At 41.8% G+C, this 26,615-nt stretch overlaps 1 protein-coding gene across 1 annotated transcript in view; it reads right to left on the bottom strand.

Moving 5' to 3' along the window:
- sorcs3a (sortilin related VPS10 domain containing receptor 3a) overlaps positions 1-8,398 on the bottom strand; it is a 255,954-nt gene extending 247,556 nt beyond the window's left edge. The window contains exon 1 of the mRNA XM_026169671.2: positions 7,291-8,398. Coding sequence (XP_026025456.1) covers positions 7,291-7,968 — 678 coding nt within the window. The 5' untranslated portion in view covers positions 7,969-8,398. The remainder of the gene's footprint in view (positions 1-7,290) is intronic.
- Positions 8,399-26,615: the final 18,217 nt, after the last annotated feature.

Below are 26,615 nucleotides of genomic sequence, written 5' to 3'. Positions count from 1 at the left end.
GTTCCAGATGGTAAAAAGCCACGGGGTATAATAGAAATGAGACTAAATCAATCGTGACACTGGCATGCATCAGTTTAGTTAACACACGTGTACTTTCACACACACCCTTCTCTCTGACTCGTGCGAATAATGTCGGCACCCTTGTACTGCCGACCGGGATCAGTGGCCAAGCGTATGATTACACAACTCTCTGAAGTCGTAGACAGTTGGCTTCCATCAACGCTTCAGCCACCGTGGCAATCACACAGGAAACATAATGAGGCCATTAGGTTTGGCGAACGCAGCCTTTAAAGCCTCTTGTTCAACCGGCTGGGTTTCTACTCCGCACATGCTCATAGCTTCAAAGCCTTTTAGCAGCTTGATGTGATCCAAGATCGGCGGCGCGCTGCAGTAGCAGGTGCAATGCATCCTGATTGGATGGCTTCCTGAATGGCTTCCTTAATGTGGCAGCGTTTCCGCGCTGAGGAGAGTTTTAACATTATGTGACACCTTTAAGTGCATCTGGTGACCTTTAGCCGAAGTTAGAAAATGCTAAAACTGTGCTGACCTAGTTAACTTCTGGCAAGAGGAGTTTTGTGCATGCAGTCACGAGGGTAAGATGTTGCTGATAGGAATGTGTGTATTCATTTCATCCTGTTTTTCTGGATATATTTAAAATGGTCAGCTGTGCTCGCATCCCATGCAAATGATTTTGCCTTTTATTCTACACAGAGCTAAAATCACATTCAGAAATGAAAAAGAGAAATGACCTAACATACATTAGTGACTCATTCTACACATCGAACCCAGTGAGAGTATTATGCAACACGACATGCTTTTAAAACCACACTGCGTGAAATCAGTAGGTCAAGAGCGAGCGGCAGCCTGACCCCGACTGTTTGGGAACTGCAGCCAAGAGTCTAGCTCCGGAGGCCAGTGTCAAGACCCATTCGCCATTCATGTTTTGTGGCACATGGCTTCTTGCCATGACATCATACTTCCACTGCAAAAAACCCCAAGAAAACAGGAGATGAGAAACAAATTTGTAGACACTAATTAGACTGGGATTAGGGGAAGGAGGGAGGGTGGAGGGAGGGACGAGGGAGCTGGGGCTCGCTGGAAGGGCTTCATTATTTATGATATTCTAGTTTTTCACCCTCTTCTTCCTCCAGAGCAGACAGCCACCAGGGTAGCAAGAGAGGCAAGAAAAGAAACAACTTTATAATGTATTAGCATCAGTAATTTAGGCTGAGGGGGAGGATGGGCTGATGGAAAGTGAGAGGGAACGCGGCCTGTCTCTACATCCTAAATCACCTCCCCTCGCAGCAGAGATGGCGCTCGCGAATGCTTCATCCTTGTTGGTCAGTCCATAGAACCGTCTTTCACAAAGTGTGCTGCAAAGAAGGATCAGAGTGTGCAAAAAGCAGTCTCCTCAAAACATTTCTGCAAGATTCTTTCAAAACAGAGATCATTTTTCTGAATCCTGTGCAGGAAGAATCTGATACCCTGCAGAGGAAATGAAATAGCATTTAATGTCTTATAGATACCCAGAATGCACGCGTGTGCGTGTTTGCTGCATGACATTTTTTTCTGCACTGTTCCTTCGGTTCTCAAGAGGGATTTGAGAATTTCAAACACACGCAGTCAGCTTTATTGATGACTTGCCAGATACGGACGACCTGCCTCGGCATGAGTTCTCACGACTTTAAAGACCACTCAAGTCGAGCAATACCCACAGTGGGTTATGTTAATTTTCCATACTACTCTTCAATAACCCCTTTAAAACCCACAGAGGACAATAAAGGGAGCACCGTGTGTCAGAGAACATGAAACAGTCATCAAGGAGCAGAGATGCAGCAGCCGGAAAGCCGGCGTCCCGATGCCGGTACTTATGGTCACAGCTTCCTTAAAGGAATATATTCATTTAGATTATGCTGATGGGTAAGGATCTCAAGGTTCCCTTAGAAGAGACGAATGTTTCAAGATCACACTAGAAGAGGCACTGCTAAAGCTTTCCATTTTGTATTCCAGCTGTCAGTCACAATGCCATTATGCCCATGACTGCTGAGGCTGGGAGGTTGCACTGGCTCAAAAATACTTAGGAAAGAACTTGTCACGTCACCGGAGGAATGCATCATTGGAATTATGTTCATGAATATTAGAAATCACAGTTATTCTCAACATGGCTACCACTACAGTGCCAGTTAATATCTAAGGTTAAGGCTTGGATGTAACCTGCTTAAGCTTGAGACAGAAACATTAAGACACACGCGACGACACACTGTGTGTGGACACGCCACCAACCCCCGGGGAATCCACAGCAGTGTCAAGTCCTCCCACAGGTAGTCGCAGTGCAAGACACAGCCGAACAATCTGTCTGAAGTAAGGCTGAGAGAAAGTCTCTGAAGCACAAATGTTGTGAATTTATGGTCCATGTTGCAGCTAGTCAGCCAAATGGCACACCAGTCACCCAGCTGTGGTGCGTTTTCATTTAATCCAGAGGAATTCTAAATGTCCGTGGTGAGAAGCTGGCTAAAGGTCACTGGATGGGGCACAGGCTCTGCTCAGTTGTTGGTCAGAAAAGGTTCCAGTGATCAACACATGTTGTGTTCTGAGCCGCCTGGTTCTTGGTGGTTGGCAGGAAGAGTTATCTCCCTGAGAATCTCCTTGAGGCCACGGGGAAGCATGTGATGTGACATAACCACTGCTAACTTTATCCAAGTAGGGCCTCCTGTGGCACCCATCTTTGACTAACCACAGGCCGCTTTTTGATTAACTACTTAAATCTTCAGCTTGTTTTTAATTTTATCCAGACAAACTGTCCCTCGGTCCAGTCAGTAACTACTACAACTGAGGAAAATGAATAACCTTGGGCTCTATAGAGAGGAAACACTTGGGAGAACTTTCAAATTCAATAAATCTTCTTGTCCCCATCAAAAAAACAGAGAAAGATATGAAAACTCTGCCAAAGCAGACAGTTTTTCTCCTGCGTAATCAAAACTGTTATACAGAGAGTAAATATGAGCCTCATAACAATGAGTCAGTAAACATTGATCTTATGGAGCCTGTTCTAAAAATTCTCTGCTGCAACTCAACCAAATTTGAGCAGCAGAAAAAAAGGACAACAAAATTCTGCATCTGTTTTAGTAACAGTGGCCCGACCACAACTGCTAAACCTGGAGGCCGGTTGCATTGAACCACATGATCCGGATGGTCCTGGTGCAGATGCCTTTGGCTTTGACGAATTACTGGATCCAGGTTTCTGCAGTCGTTTTCTGTTCAAATATTATAATTTATTTGAATATTTCAACAAAGGAAATATTGAGTAGACTGAATGTGAAGTATGCTTTAAACTGCTTGGATGCATCTTCCCTAAAAATAATAAATTCAGTTAGTAAAAATCTCACAATCAAAATGTTTCATGTAAAAAACTGTGCTGCACATTTTGTACCGAAACCTGTGCACGAACTTGTTAATTTTGGTGTTTATTCTCATACACAGACATGAACTGAATCACGTGGCCCATATTAAAAATATACAAGGAAACACAAGTATAAAATAGGTCTATTTTTTAAACAGCCATATATAGTTTAATGTTAAGAATGACCCAAGAAAATGTTTAAAAAAATAAACATTCAGGGAATTCAAAGAATATATGAATTCTTACATTAATACTCTTTATCAGTTAGTTAGATTGACATTACTAACCTCCATTATTAATGGTTAAACTCATGTTATGATCAATATATAACTTATAGAGGTAATTTTATGTAACTTGGATGAATGAATGCATTAATAACCATATAATCAGACTCAGATTAATACATCAAATAATTACATCAAAACAACCAATGACTGCATCTTACACATACATGTTTGCTAGTTTGCAAAGAAACTCTAAAGACATGTGCAGTGATTTACTGAAATGTGCAAATCTACATGGGAATACAGTATGTAAGGTAAAAACAGACTTTGTGCAATGCTAATGAGCTTAAAGGTCAATTATTGACATGACCACCTATATTCTTGCATACAGCCCGAACTGTCTCAGGCAGCTTTCTGTAACTTTCTTCTGTAGTCTTCAGGAATAGTTCCCCAGACTTCTGCAAAGACATTCAAAGCGTATCTCTGGCTGTTTCTGTCTTTTGTTCTCTTTTAAGATGACACAGAGCCTCAGTAATATTGATATCCAGCCTATGTGGAGGCCAATCCATGACTGGTTCCACTGTGTCTTTTAACTATCATGCTGAAAAATTAAGCCAATCAGATGCTTTCCAGATGATATTACATGGTGGATCAAAATACTTTTTTTATTTTCATAATTCTATTAAACCATGGCGGAGCCTCTGCTGTGATTTGCAGATGGCTCTAGCCTCACTGTGTCGCTCTGCTGACTCCCTCTTCACATGCTCACAATTTGAACCAAGAATTTCAAATGGGGATTTATCACTCCACAAGAAACTGATTTTCAGCACAGCGCTTGTGTTATTGGCATAACCTTTTTTTCCTGTTTCCCTTCCTTAAAAATGGCTTCTTGACAGCCACACTTCCACTGAGATTGTTTCTGATCACGCTTCAGTGAACATCGGGTCCAGGAAATGACTTTCAGATGTGGATCGTCTACTGTAGACTTTTTTTCTCTTTTTTTTCCTTTTTTTTTTTTAGGTCAGCCAGTCCTTTTTTTGTCCTCCAGCTGATCACAACACCCACATCAGCTTGTACTGTACAGATCATCCAGCCATCTTGTATAGGCCCTCAGTTGCTGTACATCTGCTAGCCACTTTGCAACCCACCTCCAATGCAGCTCTTTGTTGCTGCTTTCTCCACCTCTACCCTTTCCTGGAAGGGCAAGCAGGTCCCAAGACAGCACTTCAATCAAATATAAATTTGTGAAAATCAAAATCTCTAATTGTCCTGATTAAGACAAAAAATACTATAGCAGTTAACTGTTAAAATATAATTAATAAATCTTACCAAATATCAGACAGAGAAGGGCTCTTCTGGTCTGAATTTAGATTAGAATCATCAGTTGTTTACATGAAATCAGTCTCTGACCATCAAGTATTTGGCTGTTGTTATTTGGATATTTGATTTTGGCTCAGGCTAAAAACAGTGCAGATGACAGTGTGCAGGACATCGCCTCTCATGTGACCTCAACACTAACCTTAGCACATGTCTTCTAAACCCTTAAAAGGTTTATGATAAATAGATGTGACAAGCAAAATGTGCCTGAAGTGGTGGCCTAGTTTCTATATTATAACAGATTCTACCAATCAATGTAAAAGAGACACGAGTATTAAGTTTAAAAGATAAAAGGAATTGTGAAAGTCAACAAAATATTGTAGTCAATGGGGGGGAAAGTACTGAAAGACAAAGTCTGGAAGCAGTGGTCTGCAGACCAATTTTTCCACCATCATTTCCTCAAAGTTATGAAGAAGTACAGTCCACAGAGGGCCTAAGCCAACGAGCCCAACATCAGAGCTATTTTCGCAGCACAAGCAGGACGACACAATATTAGGTAAGAGTCAATATTGCGCCTACCTGTGTCCTGACCACGAGGCCAACGGGAGCTCGGGAGAATTTGAGTGTGTAAAGCAACCAAAGGTGGTTACATTTCTGGTGAGGACTGTCTCTGTAGTTCAAAGAGATGAAAAATAAATGAGGCTGCAGACAGTCAAGATTGAAGTGGCTGAATAAGCCTGGTCATCCATCCAAGCAGTTAGTCCTAGCTGCCCAACTTACTCTTTTTCTAACTGAACCACTGTTGCCGATTGGTTAAAAGACTTGAAGCTTAATCGCTCGTTCCCTCCCCTCCATTCATCAGCAGATCAAGCACCAAAAGCAAATCAAGATTAAGGAACAGATCTCCTCTCTTTTGAACAATGCTCTTGAGGCCAGACATGATTTCCTCCTTTTTTCGCCATGAAAGCGAAAGAGACTTTGAAACAGTGGCCTAAGTCTTTGAGATAATTATTGAAGATTTAAAGCTGGGGGCAGCCACACACAATAACCTCCTTACCCTCTCCATCCAGCGCACACACATGCACTTACACACACACACACACACACGTTCCCCTCACAGTGCCTCGGTCTTCACTGCGGGTTAAAAAACAAGTTCATGCACCATGTTATAATCAGCTCAGACAAGACTGAATATGTGGGATTTTTTCTGTTCTTTTTTTTTTTTTTCCAAATGGAGTAAAGACAGAGGAGCAGCCATAACAACAAATTAAGCTTGTGAAACCACAAAGAAGAGCCCAACGGCTCCCTGTGAGCTTACACGGTTGTGTAAATGACTTACATTCATTTTGGCTCATTATTCTCTTCCTATGAGGGCCCACTTGTGTAACAAGGGCAGGATTTTCATATATTTCATATGCATAAATAGGCTCGGACGAGGTCAGTGTCATTTTAGAATTAGGTAAATGGTTCTCTGGAACTATATCGCTGCTGTACAGCTTCACACAGCAGGGCAGCAGCCTCCCCCTGGCTTTGACCTGGACAAACTCCTTACATTAGAACACTGTATGTTGTTCTACAGCCAAACAACCTGATGTGTGTGTGTGTGTGTGTGTGTGGGGGGGGGGGGGGGGGTAACCTAATCTAACCTCATCTCCGGCTTTGGAAATTGTGTGGTGACCCAACAGGGGATGTTTTTCTTCATTACTAATTTAAAGGATGGATATTTGTAAATATTTGTAAACCTAATTCATTCATTCTTCGGTGACTCGGGTGAAGCACAAACTGTCCTCCAGTGGAGAAACACATAGCCTAAAGAATTTGAGGACTTACCGAGGGTTGCGTTATTTTTACGACTCCCTCTTTCCTTTCCTCCACATTTAATTCGGATGAAAACCTTCGCGTCACAGGGATGAATCATGCACTCGCATATCTCAGATATGCTACAAATAAGTCATAAATGTTTTCCCCACTGCGGCAATAAATCCCGATAAAATCCGTAGTCATCATTGACGAGAGTAAAACTACGCAGTGTTTGTTCACCAAACAGCAGAAAACAAGAAAGAACTGACACGGGGGGGTCGTGTGTAATTCACGGTAGAGTCAAAGGTCGAGGCGGAATACGGTGCAGCACAACAAGCCCGAGCGCGTCACGGGTGCGCGTCTGTGGCTGCGTCTGCACGGGTGCACCTGTTAACAGCGAACCCAAACTCCGCGGCACAAAGTCTGAGCTCTGCGCGTCACGGAGCTGCTGGAAATATCACACCCTGCCAGCTGGCGTGAAATTGGAGTGTGACCAGGAACCAGTACGAAAACAAAACTGGGCCGATATTAAAGCGGGGCTGTACTTACACTGCTGTTCTGTCCGGACCAGTAGACCACCGCGTGGTTATGCGCAGAGTCTCCAGTCAGAGCGAAAGTGCTGCTGGTGAGCTTGGGCTCATCCTGGCGGGTATTTCCTCTCCCTTCGTCCCTGTTCCACCTGAATTCGGACCTGCCTTGTTTGTGCGCGTCTAACATAGAACCCCGCTCATCCGGAGAGCCCACATCCACGCCGGCCCCTCCGGTCCACCCATTCTCGCTGAACTCGGCAAACTCATGACCGCTTCTCTTTGCTCTCCGGAGCGCAGAGTCCTCAGCCGTCTCTCGCTTATCATTGTTGCTTCGACTTTCTTCACTGGACCCGGGTGCACCTTCCTGCGTACTAACTCCATCCAAACTGGCATCTTGGGGGAACTGGGGGGCACCCTCGGCAGAAATCCCCGCCTCACGGTCGCCGTCCATTTCAGTATCCTGGTCGGTAACTCCGAGTTCCTTAAACTCTACTCGGATGTTTTTTAGGGTGGCAAGCTCCTCTGTCGGGTCGGCGCGTATCCCCAGCTGTAATTTCTCCTGGTGAAGTTGAACTGGCGTCGGGCAAGATGCGCAACTTATCTCCGCCTTGGCATTTTGTAGGGTATGAGCGGCTATCATCACCCAGATACCCAGAGATAAGTGCATGCCTGGGCAGAAGCCAGCCCAAGTCTCCATCGCTGACAGAGATTTTTGGGGGGTGAAGGACGGTTGGAGACCTTATCCGACACCTTAACTCCTTTGTCTCAGGTCGATGTGGAATAACTGACGCTTGGCTGTCCGTCTACTCGTCTGGAGGAAAGAAAAGTGCTCTTCAGCGAAACTGTTCACGTCCAAGGATCTTTGGTCGGGAAAGCCACCACACAGGAGAGAGGAGGAGCTGTATCGCAGCCAGCTGCCGAGTGTGCGCCCGGAAGAGAGAGAGAGAGAGAGAGAGAGAGAGAGAGAGAGAGAGAGAGAGAGAGAGAGAGAGAGAGAGAGAGAGAGAGAGAGAGAGAGAGAGAGAGAGAGAGAGAGAGAGAGAGAGTTGGGCGCTGTCCGTGGTGCTGAGTCTCCTCCAGCTCTTTGAAGTTGTTTAGATGTGAGAAATACAACATGGTCATTGTATGCCACCTACCATAAATGATCACACGTCTTATATATCATATAGTTGCCATGGCGTCAGTAAAATTGGCCTTTTTTTACTCTTAGTGGTCTTGTACACTCTGGATTTCTTTCAGATCACCACACCGTGCCTACAGATATGGTTCCGCTCAGTTAGTTACAGTTTCATGAATTGATGAACCTCTAAACGCTCAACCCCCCCCCCCCCCCTTGCTCCTCCCCTTCCCCCCCACACACTCACACACACACTTGGCTCTGTGTGACGTCACTCAGGAGAGATATCGCTCATATGGTCAACTCATATACACAGCTTTTTAAGTGGGAACACACACACTCAGCTGCTGTTCAAATATTCTGTTTTCAAGTCACAGCCAATTACAAGAAAGACGGCTTTAAAGAGCAGGAAAAACAGCTTGTTTCAGACAGAGGAATAACTAAGGAGCTGCACCTTTGTCCACTTTAAGATAAATCTGTATTGCTTTCAGCTTTAAGCATGCAGAGCTAATGTGGGAGAGTCCTAAAACAAAAATGCAGACCAGAAAATGAAGTCATTTTGAAACTTTGCTGTCACTTTGCTACTATTGTTCTCATTATTCTGACTATTACTTTTTAAAGAGGTGAAATTAGACTTTATCCTGATTTTACACGGACACAGCTAACCAGTCAGCAGCACTCACTGGCTTCTCATTTCCCATGCTTGTGTTGTATGTCCCTACTCAGCATGCCAATCTGTCTCTGTCTCAACAACATGAAAAATGAAAAAAGAATGAAAAAGAGGCAGGTCAGTCTGATGGCAGTGTGTGTGTGTGTGTGTGTGTGTGTGTGTGTGTGTGTGTGTGTGTGTGTGTGTGTGTGTGTGTGTGTGTGTGTGTGTGTGTGTGTGTGTGTGTAGAGTGGGGGGAGAACACTCACTGATGGATTGGGATGAATTGGCAGGGAGTTGCACCACTCCTTGGGGGGAAATAAGGCAGTGCCTAGAGGCATGTGAGAATGAGAGAAGGAGGGAGGGGAGCGCTGGGATACTGTGCTACCGCCTTCTGCGCATCAAGGACTCAGAGCGCAGATGAAACTGTGATAAAAAAAATAGTGCTGGGAAACTGTGGGGGGGGGGAGTTTTTCTGATGGAGCGTGTTTTGTAGAGGGTGTGTGCCTAAGTGCAGCACGGTTATTCATTAACAATCCAGCATGTTGTGTCCTTGTCTATCATCTTGACTGCCCACAAATTGCCCATCAGGGAAAACTCAGGGGACTCTGCCTGAATTTCAACAAATTCCCAATCATATCAGTGTGAGAAAGACAGCAGCAGAGGAAGGAGATGCATCACATTGTGTGAAAAAAGTATGATCTGGAAGGAACCAGTGCAGGATTCATAGTAAGGAGTAATGCGAATCTTTCGCATTGCCGCAGAGCTCGTGTGTACATTTAATCTAAGGAGTATGAAGCAACTCAGCTGTCGGTGTAGATTAAAATAGCTACATTTTATACATTTACAGATGCGGATGACAATTTGAATGAGAATTTGTTAAGATGTGAACCCTACAGAGAATAATCAGCTGAATCTGAACCAGACTTTGCTTTTACATCTGTGCCTCGTGCCGCAGGAGCAAATGAACAAATGCTGGATTTTAATACAGGAGACCCCTCACGTTCTGTTTACGCTGATCAAAGTCATTGTCTCGTTTAGCCATTACTGTCCCACATCCTCAGCCACCCTCTATGGTTAACTGGGTCAGCACAGATTGCAATTTTTTAACCAAAAACCTGATTCCACTGCCAGCTATGTTTGGACTGTATGCAGGACTCCAGGCATTTGTATAGTGTCTACTTTTACTATCTTCCTGAAATCCCAGGAGTTTAGGTTTAAGCTCAGTTGGCTCATTTGTGTCCAACATGTTCTTGTCCCACAGCATCAGACACGAGTCAGGTGTTCTTTGATGTCGGTGCCTTGACCCACCTGCCATGGCGATTTTAGCTGCTGACAGACAGCGGTCCTGTTTGAAAAGCAAACAAGGGCAATTTTGGAGGCTGGATAGATGTTTGCAGAGTAAGAGGCAGGTCACCTTCACTCACTGCTTGGTTAATTCGGAGCAATGACTTCAGTGGTTTTTAAATTGAGACAATATGTAAGGTACTCGCATTTTATGGCTTTCTGTGCCATTCATACTTTTCTTTTATGAAAGCTGGCTCAGCACATGAATATGTACTGGATACTGTCCTGCCATGGATGCCATCTGCTCACTGAAAATGAAAATATCTCGCTTGTACATGAATTTGAAGGATTTTTGTGTGTTTGTTTTGTTGAATTTTTGTTTTTAACTTTTTTGCATTGAGGAAAAAATGATTCTCCGTCATTCAGGGAGTGTTTTATGTCTTTAAAAACCCTCCAAAGATTAAAGCTGATAAACAAGGTCCTGGCTTGCTGTTGGAGCTGTTCTATCAGCTGTTTGAGAAATGCTCTGGAAAATTCTTTTCATATAATCTTTTCATTGCAATACCACAAAAGCCCACAGTCACATCTACAGCATGCACAAAGTCTGCAGAGAGCTGGTAAAGACACTGGAGCATTCTCAGCTAATAAGCAGGATTTATTTCCGCAGGAGTTACTTGCTGTTCTCAGTACACGTCTGTTTTATCGTATGCATTGTTCAGTATTGTTCCCTCCAAATTATCCAAAATACTTTGACAGTGTGGCATTTTTGAGCTTTATGCTTTTTTTGCTTCCTTGCCTAGTGTCAGACTGAGCTGTCATGGTGCTCATTATTACGCTACAGATGCTATAGATATTAAGATCCGCTTAGCTTATACTTTATACTGATCCAAACAGACAGTTGGCCTTGATTTTTTGTATAGATGAAGGCAAAAATGTATGTTCAGCTACATTTTATTACCTCAGGCCACCTGAGTTGGGCCTAGTTCCCCCCCGAGTCTATATACATGCTCAGCTAACTGATTTCTCACACGAACTATATATTTATCAAACATTTAGAACTTTTATATCAATCTTCTTTTTTTAACTCTAGGCAAGAACCTGAATTTATGTATTTGGTAAAAGATCAGAAGGTAAAGTGTGTGTGAAGCACCGCCCTCCAGGCCACGTTCTCGACTCCTGCCTTACAAGGACTTTGTTAAACCGACCATCTCCGAAGAAAAGCTCCAAGCAGCTCCGATCAACTCTGTAACGGGGACCAGTTGCCAAGACTGAATTATTTCAGAGGGACATGTAATGAGATTTTAATGAAAGTGAATGAAACTTCTCATCTCTTCTGATGCTGCCATTCATCAATTACCATGGCTTACTAATGGAGTGGAAATTATTAATCCCTTTTAACAATAAATCAAATGGAATTTTTCAAATCAATCAAACATCCAAGTAAGATGTATTTTGTATCTTGAAGGAGCAAAAAGGAGCAGCGTCCATTTTATGTCCTAGAGAAGTGTCTTTGTGAACACACCGACGGGAGACCACCCTTTATGAAAAGCAAGTGTCCTTGAGAATGACACTCACGTCCTCTCTGAACCAGGGCTGCAGATCTGTAGCCGGTCCTTCTTTTTGTCCTCCCTGCAGCCAAGCAGCTAAAAATCTTCATCATCTAATTTAAAAAGCATTGAATGTCACTTTTTTAAGCATCTTTATGTACTGTAGGAGTTTGTGGGTGTAAACTAAACAAAATCTTTGAAAAATAAGACAGAAAATAGCGACACTCAGGTGTTCGTGCACTTTGAGGTTTATCGATCACATTTCAAGACTTTGCATTGGGCTGCTATTGTTAGGATGCCTGGGTCATTGACCCAGGGTTTTGAGTTTATTGTATTATTTATCATTTCTATTCTTTGGTTTCTTCGTTAGAGTTCTGTCTTATGGTTTATGTCTCTGTGTAATCCTTAGTTGCTTTATCCCCGTGTCCAGTCAGTGTCTGTCTGCCCTGATCCCATGTCTTTGTTCCCTCTGTTGCAGTGCCTGCATGTGAGTCTGTGTCTTTAGTTCAGTCTGTGTTATGTTTCCTGTTTTACTTTGAAAGTCCATGTCTGATGTTAATGTATCTGGTTTTGCTTCCTTTGTCTCCTTAGGCTTGATTTGCCCCAGCTGTGTTTCCCTCCTGTTACCCATTCCCTGATTGCTCCCTCTGTGTATTTAAGCCCTGTGTTTCTCTGTGTCTGTGTTGTGATCTACCCTTATCTAGCTGTGTGGTCTGTCTGTGTGAGTGTATTTTCTATTCCTAGTTTTGTTGCCCTTCTGAGTTCACGTCTGTCTCCAGAGTCTGCATTTTGGGTCCTTCATATCACCACTCCTGCCTGCACACAGCCGTCATATAACAGCTATGCCCATGCTACTGTGTAACATTATAAAACACTGTTCATTTACATACCATGTTGCTGTAAATCATGTGCATATAAAAACACCATGCATATTTCATTAAATGGATAAAATATATTTTACATAACACCGACTTCCTGTCTCTAGTATCTCATGTGATTACTGTCACAGTTAGACAGACGTATAGCTGCTAACGACACAAACTGGAAATTGACAGGAAAAAGTTAACAATTACAAATTGATCATTGATACAACATTAGAAAATAACAACAAGAACTCCAAAAGACCTGTTTGTATGTCTCAGGGTGTCGAGACACAGTTAAATACATGTGGCTGAATTGTAGCACTGGGGCTACATTGTTGAAATTATGAAGCCTGTTTGCACCACCAATGTTCAAGACTCATAAAATCAATGTATATATTCAACTTTCAAACAACAATCAAATATTCAGCGCTGATGGCTTTTTATAGTCTGTTTGATTTAATTCAAGGAAGAAGGCATCGAAATATGATTGTACTGTAATGACTGTGTGCTAGACAAGCACAGCTAGCCCTACTGTTTTTGTCAGCAATGTTCCCTCTAAGCTGTGCGCGTACTGGCACAGTCTCTGTGCACAGAAAAAAAAATCTAACCTGAATTGAAATTAAAATGAAAACTTTAACAATTCTGTTCTGCAGTGTGAGTCAGTGACTGGCTGCTCCAGTATGGGATTAGAACGATGCCGCCTTATCCCACAGTCCAGCCAATGATGCGATTCACATTCGTATATAAGCAGCTGATCAACGTGGTTGACAGGCTATGACAGCGTCCTTATGTGCCGACACCGGTGTTTTAGCGAGCAAAGCAGCTGATGTGGAGTGAAGCCACGTTAATGACAACGTGTACAACCACTGGAGATGTGAGCAGGACAGACGGAACAACTGACGGACAAAGTGTGGACTTTATACCAGTTTTTAAACTGTGTTGATCGGCCACGTAAAACCAGAGTTATGATAAAAATATCTGCAATGTTTGGTTTTCTTCCTGAATACTGTCGTTGTTTATATTTACTGCAGGAAGAAACGGTAAAAACAGCATTTTATAAGGAAAACAACACCAAAGAACCCCACCCTTTCCTATTGGTGGAAAAATGCACCATGTCGACCAATAAAAAAATTATATGGCAACATGGCATTTAGTTGTTTAGGAAAAGGGAAGTTTTAGGAGTGACGGCGTGTTTGAGATGTGAGAGATTTGAGACGTTTAGGCAAATCTTGTGTAGTTAGTGTGTAGTTAGTGTGTAGTTAGTGTGTAGTTAGTGTGTAGTGTAGTCAGTAGTTTTGTTGTGTGTCAGAACAATGAGGCGCCTGCTGAGTGTTACAGGTGTTACAGCAGTGACACATCTGCTGCTGTCAGGCCTGCAGGTATCAGGCTGTTGTTCTCCTTCATCTCATAGTGGACAGAAATTATTTTTTGGAGTGGCACAAATAATTTGTGTGGCATCAGATTTGATGCAGAACAGCTGATTGTTCTGTAAATAGTTTGAAATGTTTGTTTAAAAAAACGCCTTGGCTGCATTTTTAGGTAAACAGCTGCAAATAACTTTGTTTGCATAACTCAGTTACTTTTTTGAAGAAGTAACTATATCATTAATTGCCCAGCATTGGTCATTATTTACTGTATTTTGCAGACAGAGTTACAGACTCTCTCCCAGACCACAGACTCATAATACAAGTCAGAGCTTTATAAAAAAAAGAAAAAAAAAAAGAAAATAAAGTTGTGTTTTCAAAATTGGAGTTCAAGTTATTTTTACTTAACGTACTACACCGGTCATGAACAAGATTGTTTTTAATTTTCATTTTATGTGGGCTAAAGCAGTTAATTAAAAGTAGTCTAACATAAATGCTGTAGTTTGATTATTTTAATAAACTGTAACTTGGATGGATTCGACGCTGGCGTGACCACAGTGCTCACGTCTGCTGTTGCTCACAGTGGTCCAAGGGGACGCTCAGGGAGTTTGTGTGTTCGCTCAGACACGTGAAACATTAGAGGGAACATTGGTTGTCAGTGTGAAAAAGTTGCAATAATTCTCACACCTTTTTTGTAATCATGTTTTTTTTTTAAAATACGCTAATTTTGGTCCACTTTAATAAAACACGGTGCCAGTGTTGAACTCTGATTTATATTCAGAATCATCAGCGGTGCATGCGCCCATCTGGGGAAATCTGATACGTGTGACTCACAGTAACCCACTGCAGCTCCCTTTCTTTTAGCCGTAACAGGAAGAATTAGATGTTGCTCAAGATAATCATACAAATGATCAGAACCAGGTAGAAACAGAATAAAAAACAGACATCCTGCTGATATTACAACTGAATGGATGCGTAATGCTGTTTGGTCTCTGTGGTACTTTTTAATGACATAGGGCATAAGAATAAAAAAACAGCAGGTTTAATATACAATCAGTTATTTATGTTTAAGATGAAAGAAATGTACTCGTGCTCATGTTAAGATTGTTAATCTTGTAAATAATTTATATCTTCATGAGAGATCTGTAACAATCAAATTCAGCAGATTGTAACTCATTAAGCTAAAGTTTGAACGGCAGCTTTCACACCAGAATACAAGATCCAGAGTTCGTTTGCACGGGCTGGTGTGAAAGCACCCTTCAGCACGTCTGTGGTTTTAGTGAAACAACTGACCCGAAACAATGTGGTGAAGGATTCATCTTCAGAAAGCGATCACTTAAATAAGGGAAATTTACATCTACATGAAAACTCTCCCTCAATACATTAGAAAGTGGGGGGAAGAAGTGCTTCATGTATAACAAAGTGACATAAATCCTCATTTCTGATGAGGACGTGATCCAGAGATCATGCAGTGACAATAATATTTTTAAAAAATGTCAATGTTGAGACTCTGTTGGGGTTCAGTTATGTCCAAAAGCAGTACAAAATCAGTGGTAGTGAGAAAATTGGACCCTATATGTACTTTATGAGGCACACCTGTTCAACTGCTCCTTCATGCAGAGCTATAATCAGCCAAAGTACATGACAGCAACTCAACGAATTTGACAAAGTTCACAGTGAGCAGCACAGCAGTGAAGAAAGCTGATTTAAGTGACTGAATGTTGGGGCTAGACAGGCTGTCCTGAGGATTTCAGAAACTGCTGATCTACTGGGATTTTCCCACACAGTCGTCTCTGGGGCTTACAGAGGATGGTAAGAAAAGGAGAAAACACACAGTTCTCTGTACAAACATGCTTTGTTGATGCCAGAGGTCAGAGGAGAATGGACCGACTGCTTTGACCTGATAGGAAGGCAACAGCAAGTCGAATAACCATTTGTTAAAAAACTGATAGGTAACATTTCTACTTCCAGCAAACACTTCAAAACCCTTTTTACAACAAGCCTCAGTCTTATTGATTGGGTGCTTTTCCCTACACCTAAGCACCTTGTCTAATATTTATAACTCCACATGATAAAAATAAATAAATAAATAAACATGAGAGCAGAAAAGTGCACATTTACCCGCTATCAGTTAAGGTTCTGATTTCCCATTGTTGGATCAACAATCCAATGCTGCTGATTCAGATGTGGACAACAGAAATTTGGCCTTGCACTTCAGCTTAACAGAGCTCATCTCAGGCACTTGGCCTAGCTGTCAGATCAGTCTTAAAGTGAGCCCCCACACTGCTTCAACACCTTTACCTGCTAAGAATAGGATCAAACGTGACCATCTAGGTGAACTAAAAGCAGTGACAAGGTTACTGTGGATGAATCTCGTCTTACAGCCTGGAGTCAACGGACGGCCAAAGAAAGATCAAGGAGGACATTTACATCAAATGTGCTGGTTACAGCCCATCATGCCAGCCTCAATGATTCTGACTTAAAAATACATTATTATTTACCGATTTATTAACCGTACCTCTGTCCTGTTTAAATATTTTTGGCATGCATTGTATTTTAATTTTACAATTCCTTTGAACAATATCAGAATTTTTCTGCCAGAAAATCACCTCAAATGCATAATCTGCAGGATAATTGATGTAATTGTTGCTGCCAGTTTGTGTTTTCATTTAAATTTGTTTTCCTGGAAAACCGTCGCACCCCCCCGCAAACTTTCAGGACTAACTTGTCAGGCTAGCAGGAACGTAAAGAAACAAATCAGTGCAGTTTCCAGCAGGGTCGTCCTTTGAAAGCCAAAGATTCAATCGGCTGTGACACGAGTGCTGAATTCTGCTTTATGCTGAGTAAGTGATGCTTCGATTCCTCACAGAGCGCGGTCGTCATAAAGACGGCGTGCGTATTTAAGAGAGCCGTTTGTCATTGATCCATGTTGATGTTCGCTATGTTGCCCTGCCCCAAGTCTGCTGAAGACTACAGAAGAAAAAATGTGTTTTGCTTAAAGTGCGTTGGCTCGGCTGCTCCAGCTTCCCAGCCAAATTAGAGAGTTTCTTCTGTTGAACGAGAAAACTTTGGCTTCTTTCATCAGGTTGTTCATTTTGATGTTCATAACACTGACTGAAACTTGCATACATTTTAAATCCTGCTTGTGTGCACCATATTACAGAAAGCAGACAAACTGCACACTCTGTCATTAGATGCATGTGTTTCTAAAACCCACTGCCACAAATTAGAAAGTAACACCAAAGTGCGTCAGTGGGAATGTGTTTAGTGTTGTGGTGAGCTGTGAGTGGGGTTTGCCAGATATAGTGAAGCTAAGCTAAAGTTTTCCACAATGTGCCTCCTCTGCTCAGAGCATATTTTCACTTCAAGTCACTTTTCAACCTCCAAGAAGATTGTGCTGTCACTTTTATTCCAAGTGTTTCTATTGGGGCCTTCTACTATTAAGATCTGATTACTTAAACGCTGCTGAGAAAAGCAATTCCAAAACATATTTGTAAGACTATTTTCTGATCTGCCACGACCGCGGCTAACGTTCAATTGAAAAGCCATTTCAAACATTTCCATTTACTGTAGATTGTAAATTATATCATTAAGTAAGCTAAAATATGAGCTTCACAAAAACACTGTGACAATAACTTTAAGTGACCCCGTGGTCGTAAGCAAAGCAACTGATGAAATCGATGTTCAAATTAACTTTGAACGTCGATTTACAGTAAAGACTGAATTACATACACATGTACCGTGGTTTTGATAAATCAAGCTATTCTTTGGAAGATAATCTCATAGCCTCACACAAAACTAAAGTGTGTGTTTGCTATTATGTTTGCATGTGCGCGGCTGTACAGTATGACGCCTATGCACTCGATGCACACGGGGGACACAGTAAATACTCCAAAAACCTGGGGAATGGAAGTGCTGTCAGGGAACATGTGACATTTGGATGAGGCTCCAGTGGGTTTTCTCGCACATCCAGCTGAAAGGTCAAGCTATGATAGGGAGTCCTTGGACACGCAACTGTAATTGACCTCTGTCTTTGATAGTAGGGCATAGACTGACATATGCTTCTATAGGGGCATCATCCGCCTCTTTTACAATATAATTAGTCAAGTTGCTCGGGGAGTCATTAAGTAGCAAGCGCCAAGTGTAGAGGACAGAGTTCGTCAGAGGTGACTGGAGTAAAACACTGTGGTGGATTTTCTAACCAATAAAATGACTCGATTAAGAACAATATTGATCAAGTGAAAATAAAATATTGGTCATCCCATTCGTGGGATTCTCCTTTTTGTGATAAAATAGCTGCTGTCTTACTTTTGCCATTGAATGTTGGTTAGTTTTCATGATGAAACGGTGGGCTCTGATTAAAGCAAGATAAACACAAATATGCAAATCAACCACAACATGAAAACCAGTCCTGTAAAGGCACCATTTTTAACCTTAGGGCAGACCTCAAAGTGGAAGCAAAGTGAAATGACAACTCAACTAGGAAATAATAGATCACGTAAAATCAGAGAGCACTGTTAGCGGATGCCGAGTTGCATAGTGTGCAGAGGTCTCCATCACTACAGACCTCCAAACTTCAGGTGGTGTGGAGATCCAGAAATTCTTTTATTGCTGCCATATAACCTGCATCATTATAACTGCATTAATAACATTCTTTACAGCATTATTCCATTTAATAACATTTCTCACAGTATTGATACTGCATTAAAGTTGTTGATTGAAGATGTCCATTTGAGGATCCTTCCATTATGTTAACTTTTATTACAAGTGCGGTTAGAAGTATTTTATACACATTGCATATCTGTGCTTATTTCGAGTTGATGTTTGGTTCATTAAGGGTCTTAAGCTTCACTGGCGTGACTGTCCAGGTGATCCATGCTGAGGGAAACTAGAACATAGAAGGATAACTGCAATGCATGCTTACAATACATATAATCTAGGAATGTGTCAGGCCTGAGGCCTTAACTCATTTGGTGTCTCACTATATTTTACTCTACTTGGCAACAGATGATCAATAATTAGCCCCAGAGACCCTGAGGGCTTGAAGTTTATTACCTTGTATGGACGGTGTTATAGAAAAGAGAAGTTCTATGTCTGCTTTTAGCTATTAAAGATGTACAAGATGTACGATTAACTGTGACTAATGTCTGGAACCTATTTTAATCTGCTGCTTTATAAGTAGCCACAACATGTATTTTGGTCAGAGGACATATGCTGATGTTTTCTCCTGTGTGTTAATAAACTCATCGTTTGATTGCACTTTTCTGGGGCCTCCGTGGTTTGTCTCACTGCTCTACATTGATCGATTTCGCGACAGTGGCCTTCAGATTATCTCAAAAACTGTGCAAAGAGAGCTTCATGGAAAGGGTTTCCATGGCCAAGCAGCTGCACCCAAGCCTTACATCACCAAGCACAGTGCAAAGCTTCAGATGCAGTGGTAGAAAGCACGCCACCAGTTATGTGTTTGAAGGCAGATGTGCAAACACCTTTGATAATATAGTGCATTTCTACACCCTGAGGAAGGCACAAGCCAGCATATGTTGGTGTATTTTCATGTCTTTAGCCCAGCAAAACGAAGGCTTTGCTTTAATTTTCCAACCCTATCGTCAGTGGCTTCACTTGGATGTTTCATGTCACATTTTGGGATATAATCTTTCCATTTATCATTTTGTAACTGTTCCCTTCCAGGTGGTTTGAGAGATACCAGTAACGTTCCTGTCACTCAGTTTCTATACTTGTGGCTTATTCCCCTCCTCTGTGAACTGCACTGCAGTACTGGATAGTAGGAATGTTTCAGGAAGTCCTTTGGGTCCTGTAGGCTCTGTGGTATACTCTCCATGGACAGAATAGGACAGGGTGCAGCTAGCTCGTGCACAGGCTTGGTTGATTTGGTACCGGGGGACCTTTGAGGCTGAGTCAGTAGCTTGGACTCACTGTCATGCTCCTTGTCATCATTTTTAGGAGTCTGTAGGAAACCTGCTGCTGTTTGATGGAAGTGTATTTGGTCTTCAACAATACTCAGATGGATGCGATGTCTCAAAACATCCCAACAGCAGGACTGATGGTTTTTAAGCAGCAATGATTTGTGTCACAGTCTTCACCATTAGGTGATCCTTGTATTTCTCTTAACCACCACAGTACAGTGATGTTATTAATATAACACTGACTTACAGTCTCTCGTTGTCCCAGTATCACATGATCTAGCACTACAAGCATCACTCTGTATTATTTACCTTTTGAAACCTGTAACCTAGCAACCTTTCATCAGGAATCAGCGTGGGTACACACACCAGTGAGTATCACTGCATTTCTGCTAAGTGAAAATGAATTGTAGCAACTTTGTCACATTGTGTTAGCTTTGGATATATGAATGAGCCACAGATTAGGCGTAGACATTGATTAATAAAAGGGTTTACATCCCTGCTTTAATGCAGTGTCAGTTAGAGTCTACCAGCTGTCAGTCATGTGATCTTTGAAAGGAAGCCGCCTGACACATCTGAAGATCAGCCACAGCTCAGAGGCAAGCACTATTCAGATCCTGCCTGGTGCCACATTGGAGGCAGTGACATCACAGCTGCAAGTGAACACAGAGATGAAGCGTTTCTGCGTGTTCGAAGAAAAGCAAGTCCTTCTAGAATTTACTTTTTCCAATGGTGGACATATTTTTAAGCAGATTTTACTATATCGCTATGTCAGCATGTTTCATGAATGCCAGCGAGTAAAATTTAAATATAACTAGTCTAAAGAAAAAGGATCTCCACATTTGTTAATAAGATTGGATGTGTGGCTACAGGAACAAACATTGTCCAGAACCAAACCAGATCTCGACACAAGCCGAGGACACCAGGGTAAAATTTCGACATGTTTATCACAGCCACAGGTGGTCAGAACAGTCGGTAAAGTTTTGCTTGAGAATTGTTTCGTTTCTCTTCTCTGAGTTTGGGGCAAACAAGGCTCCAAAGGATTTTTCCAAACAGGTTTTCTCCTTTCTACGTAGGCTTCTCTCCAAAAAACCAGATCCTCTCACTAAAAGTGAAACAAAACCCCAAACCACTACACTACCAGCCTGCCAGCAACATGGGGCGATCGTGGCTCAAGAGTTGGGAGTTTGCCTTGTAATTGGAAGGTTGCCGGTTCGAGCCCCGGCTCGGACAGTCTGGTCGTTGTGTCCTTGGGCAAGACACTTCACCTACCGCCTACTGGTGTTGGCCAGAAGGGCCGATGGCGCGATATGGCAGCCTCACTTCTGTCAGTTTGCCCCGGGGCAGCTGTGGCTACAACTGTAGCCTCCACCAGTGTGTGTGAATGGGTGGATGACTGGGTGTGTAAAGCGCTTTGGTGTCCCTAGGGGGGACTAGTAAAAGCGCTATACAAATACATTTACCATTTAAGGAAAATGACGTGGATACTCCAGCAACACTTAAAGTAATAGGAAAAAACTTTATTAAGTGACTAGCGCGTTTCAGCATATGGGCTTCATCAGGGTCCCTGATTGTGGAGTGGTTGCAGAAATATGTGTTGCTAGCAACTAAGGAAAACAACTCTTCAGCCTTAAGTAACCGGTCAGGAATTAGCAGCTCACCCACAGGTGGAAAATCACCAACAGCTTCCAGGTGTGCAGATCAGGGAGGCTTGTTTTACTGGTGTTTTGGCATCTTTGAGCCCATAGTAACCATGATGTTCAGTTATTTGTCACACTTCTCAACAGCTTCACCATCAGCTACAAACAGCATTTTATTAACCTGCTCAGCTAAATGGAAACTCAAAAATGACGTGCAGAAAGCTAACCTGGTTGAGTTTTTAGCAGCTAAAGAAAGCACACCTATTGTGAACCTATTGCATCACACTATGTAATAGTTTGATAGTTTGATGTAATGTATTCTTGTAGGGTCTACCTTACAATATAAAGCACCTTGAGGCGACTGTTGTTGTGATTTGGAGCTGTATAAATAAAATTGAATTAATATTACTATTGTATAGGGCTCTGTGCCAACATTTACAGGTCGTAGACACATATTTTATACAAATCCCACAATAGTAAATATTTGTGCATTTGAGGACCAGATTTTCTGGTCTAGAATAGAAAGTCCGATCAGAGTGGTACGGTGATGAATGTGTATTCCCTGCTACTGTACATAAACATCCAACAGCGACATGACATTTTTATGTCTGATTTAAGAGCGTCATTACGTACTCCTGCACTTTAAAATCTGTAAATGTGAAAATAAAAGTGAAAGTAAATAAATCTTCCTTCTTTAAGTATGTGACCCAGCAGAATGGAGTTATCTTTTTCTATTTTCTCTTCACCTAAATGCTCCACATCGTGTCTCTCTCTAGATCACTTATCACTGGATCAGTCTACTAATTGCTTGTTGTTTCTACTATCACATCAGGCACCCTAATTACTCGTATTGCTCTTGTGTGTTATTTTTCTTCAGGAAGACTGCAGGTGATAAATCTGCCCCTGAACAGTGTTGTTTTTTTGTGACTAATTGCAGCAGCCTTGAGCCATCACTGCAGCAAATGTCATCTGTTAAAGAGAAGCATGTAAGAACATTTAAAATAAAAAGAAGAATTTCAAAACTATAAGTTCAGCTTCTTTAGATTTAAAACCTCCCATTTGGAAGCAGGCGGCATGAGAGGCAGGGTGAATGGCTGCTCTATTGATTGCTGCTTTAATTCTAAATAGAGACTGACGGTTAAGGCAGCTACTGGATCCTCCGATGGCTGAGTCAGTGCCTTGTCGCTGTCACAGCTGTGCTTGCCTGTGGCAGGTTTGTTCCCCTATCAGTGGATAAGGATATCAATCTTCGCACCTCAGGGTCTTCAACAGGCAGCCGCTCTCCCAAACAAACAACTTTGCTGAATATAAACAGGGCATTTCAGGTAACTACCCTCCTACTTTAGGACCACTTTTGGTGCTGGAACAGGAGGGCAGTTCTTCGAACTTCAACAAAGCGATGTGTTCTGGCTGATTCATTTTAGAAGTTAGCCAGCATTTCTAGAATTATGATTCAGGAAGAAAGAAAAAATAAAACATGTTATGGCCTGTAACAGTTCTCTGTCATCCACGTCACTGTAGTCTAAGGAGCAGAAACTCCTAAACACAAAGTTAAAAACGTAGTGTATGCTGTGCTGTGCAGCGAGGAATGCCCAGACCTCTACATTGGAGAGACTTCATAAACGCATGGCACAACATAGAAGAGCCACTACCACGAGACAAGACTCAGCTGCACATCTGCATCTAAAGGTCAAAAGGTCAGTGTTTTGAGGATGCCAGTGTCCACATTTTGGAAAGAGAAGACAGATGGTTTGAAACAGGAGTGAAAGCAGCATCTACGTCCACTGTTGAAAAAAAAAAAAAAAAAAAAACACCTCAGTTTTGAGATCCTCCCCAGACGCCTTAACGTCCACTCACATCCTGGGCCCTTTAACCTCAGTGAATCACATGATAGGGAGGGGCTAGCTTTCACAGTGGGTCCACCCGGAACCTTGGCTGATTGTGACCCACACCTGTTTTCACACCATTATGTTGCCCTAAAAGGGGTCCAGGCAATGAGGGGGAAGTAACAAGATGTGTCCATCAGAAAAAGGAGACAGAGGCAAAATGGTTAAATTAAAGAGTTTTATTAAAGTTTCTATTAATAGCTCAACTATAAGAGAAGGGCAAGCCGCTATCACCATTTAAGGAAACAAACAAAAACTCAGGCATCGGTAAGTCAACTGAAAAGCAAAGAAGAGTTTAGTGACCAAACACACTCCTCTCCACCGAGCAGAAGCAAGCAATCACAAAATACAACTCACTAGCTGCAAACACCAACCATAGCTGCAACCACTCACATGGCACTCTGGCCCAGAGCTCACCTTTCTCTGGGCTTAAATACCTTTAATTGCTGATGGGAGTCAGCTGTACAATAGAAAGAGGTGGCACCTAAGGCAGGAGAGCTGGTAGGACACGCCCACATGGGCAACTTCAGGAGGCGGCCCTGCTAGGGCCGTAACAACACCTCGGCTCGTGTGATTAGGCAGAGGATTCTTCTCAGAAGCTTCTCGGATAAAACGTCTTCAAGAAGATAAAAGAAGTCGAGACGCTTTTCTCTCCAAGCTCCTTAGACTATGTTATGACAGAGGTACCCTCGCTGTGTTTCAGCAGGAAAGAAGAGCACTGATGTCCGGACCACTTTGGCTGTGTTGCATACTTTATTTAATAACCAGTTTAATAATCACAGGTTGAAGACCCAAATGCAGACTCCAGCAGAAAACATCAACAAAATCACAAACCATTTATTGTAGTTCCAATCCAAACAGAAACACAGATAGCTCACAGAGATGGGTCAGCAGGAAGACAGCATGACTCAGCAGTGAACTGAGTGAGAGGGAAACACGAGAGACAGGATATTTACAAAATCAAACAGGAAGTAACATCACGTGGAAACAGAACACAATGTATGAGATAACTAAGGGGCAGTTAGAGAAACAGAAATGAAGGAAAATAATGAAATAAATTTTGATGAATAAGAAACATAACATAAACAATTCTAAACATAAATGGAAACCAGATTATAAAGCATGAACTAAGCTAAACATGGTCTTCAAAATAAAACAGAAACTAAGAAGCTCGAAGAAACACAACAGTGACAACCTTTACGGTGATCACAGAAAATAAAGACAACCTTAAAAATATAAGAAATTCTAACAGAGGAATGACAAAAGTGTCCTTTAGTAAGACTTTCCTCATATTTAAGGGAAGAAACAAAAAACTTACATCATTGTTTGTACAGGAGAACTTGATGATGATGACAATGATTTCTTGTACTGATTTACCAACTCAGACGTCCAATGATTTGCAGGAAAAGGAGTTCAGGTTTGAAGAAAACTTTTAATGTTAATGTGCTTTAATAACAGTTAATCAGGAGGACATCGTTAGTCATTTTCAGTGTTTTACTCATTACTGGCGCTGCACGGCCGTACCTCGTGGCCTCTGCCTCCACGCTTCAGTGCTTCTTAGTATAAAAACTATTAACTTTTTTCTACCAAAGTTTAGCTGGAACTAATGTCCAGTAGGGAACCAATAACAAGCATTTTCATTTCAAAGACTGGTGCAAACTTACTATGTTTGGTTCTCAAATGTATTGAAATGCAGGCTGATTTTTATAAGAGACAGACGTCAAAGAGGCATCTTCATCCTGTTTGCCTTTTCACAGCAAGACATTAACGATCCTCTCACTTAGGTGTCGACGACCAAGACGTTTTAAAATTAACATACAGATAGATGTAGCTTGATAATGGCAGCCTCTTCCCTCTGTGTCATATCTATAAGCATGTTTTCAAGTTTGAATAACTGCAACTGTAGAAAATCCAGCAGATGCAACAGTTTGATTTTGCAGTGGCAACCCTTCATATTTCTAAATTTATGCAGCACTAAATATTTCACAATACAATAAATACATGTACACATTTCATCACATCGCTGCATAAATAATCCACGGTACAATAAATTATAAAAAGTGACTGAAAATCTCAGTAATGAAGGACTGAGATGTGTTTTTCTGCATATTTTTATAAATGTTTGTGTGTACTTCCAAACCCAGGTCCCTGTAGACAAAGTGAGAGGAAAATGAGGACACACTGAGAAAACATGAAGATTCCATTAAAAGCCCAAATCATTTAACACTTTGAAACACTTCACACTTTAATACCAGAATTAGTCTGGCTACAATCTGCTGAATCTCAGCCACTGTGTTCCCCAAATTCAGTGCTCACTGACAACAATGGATCTTTTATGCCACTCAGTGTGGGGGGAAAGTATTGTTATATTTCACTATAAAAATAACATCCTGTATATCTGCATATACTTTAGTAATTATGACATTATATTCGCCTAATATTAGTTTTAGTTCTTCTTGTTACACTGAAACAGCTCTGATGTGTTCATGAATAGAATCTACAAGACCTTTGAAGCAGTGCTGCAGTATCAGGCACCGAACTGTAGTGCTATGAATAAAACGATTGAATAAAGCTGTATGCTCGTTAAAGAGTTGGCACTCCATGTGATAAGGGTCAAACGCTGTGCTATGACTGAATTGAATTATCGTGATTGACACATAGAAGTGCAGAGGGATTTGCAAACATGCTTGCACAAGTCAGGGTGATGTTTTCTGGGCCAAGGGAGTCCGAACAGAATGTCCCAAACTTAGATAATAAGTAGCTTCAGTAGGCTAACAATCAAGGCTAGACGAGGAAGGTGTTTTTCTGTCTTTTTCAGAAAGAGGAGCAGATACGAGACAAGGTCGGACATGAACGGAGAGAGGAGAAGATGCACATTAAATCTTTTAAATGATAGAAGTTCTCTCGTAGTTCCTTAAGGGGGAAAAAACGAACACGTCAGTAACAGCAGGTCCTTTAAATCTAGTCAGTTTTCTGGGTGGGTCCTCCTTGGATCTGAGAAATTGCAGCACATTGGATTGAGAGCCAAGTTTGAAGACAATACTTTGAAGTCTTAGTTGCCGACCAAGCA

This window comes from Astatotilapia calliptera, chromosome 6 (assembly GCF_964374335.1).
Source record: "Astatotilapia calliptera chromosome 6, fAstCal68.1, whole genome shotgun sequence".
Classification (NCBI taxonomy): domain Eukaryota; kingdom Metazoa; phylum Chordata; class Actinopteri; order Cichliformes; family Cichlidae; genus Astatotilapia; species Astatotilapia calliptera.
Note: the sequence above shows the minus strand (reverse complement) of the source record. Positions and strands in the feature narration are given on the sequence as shown.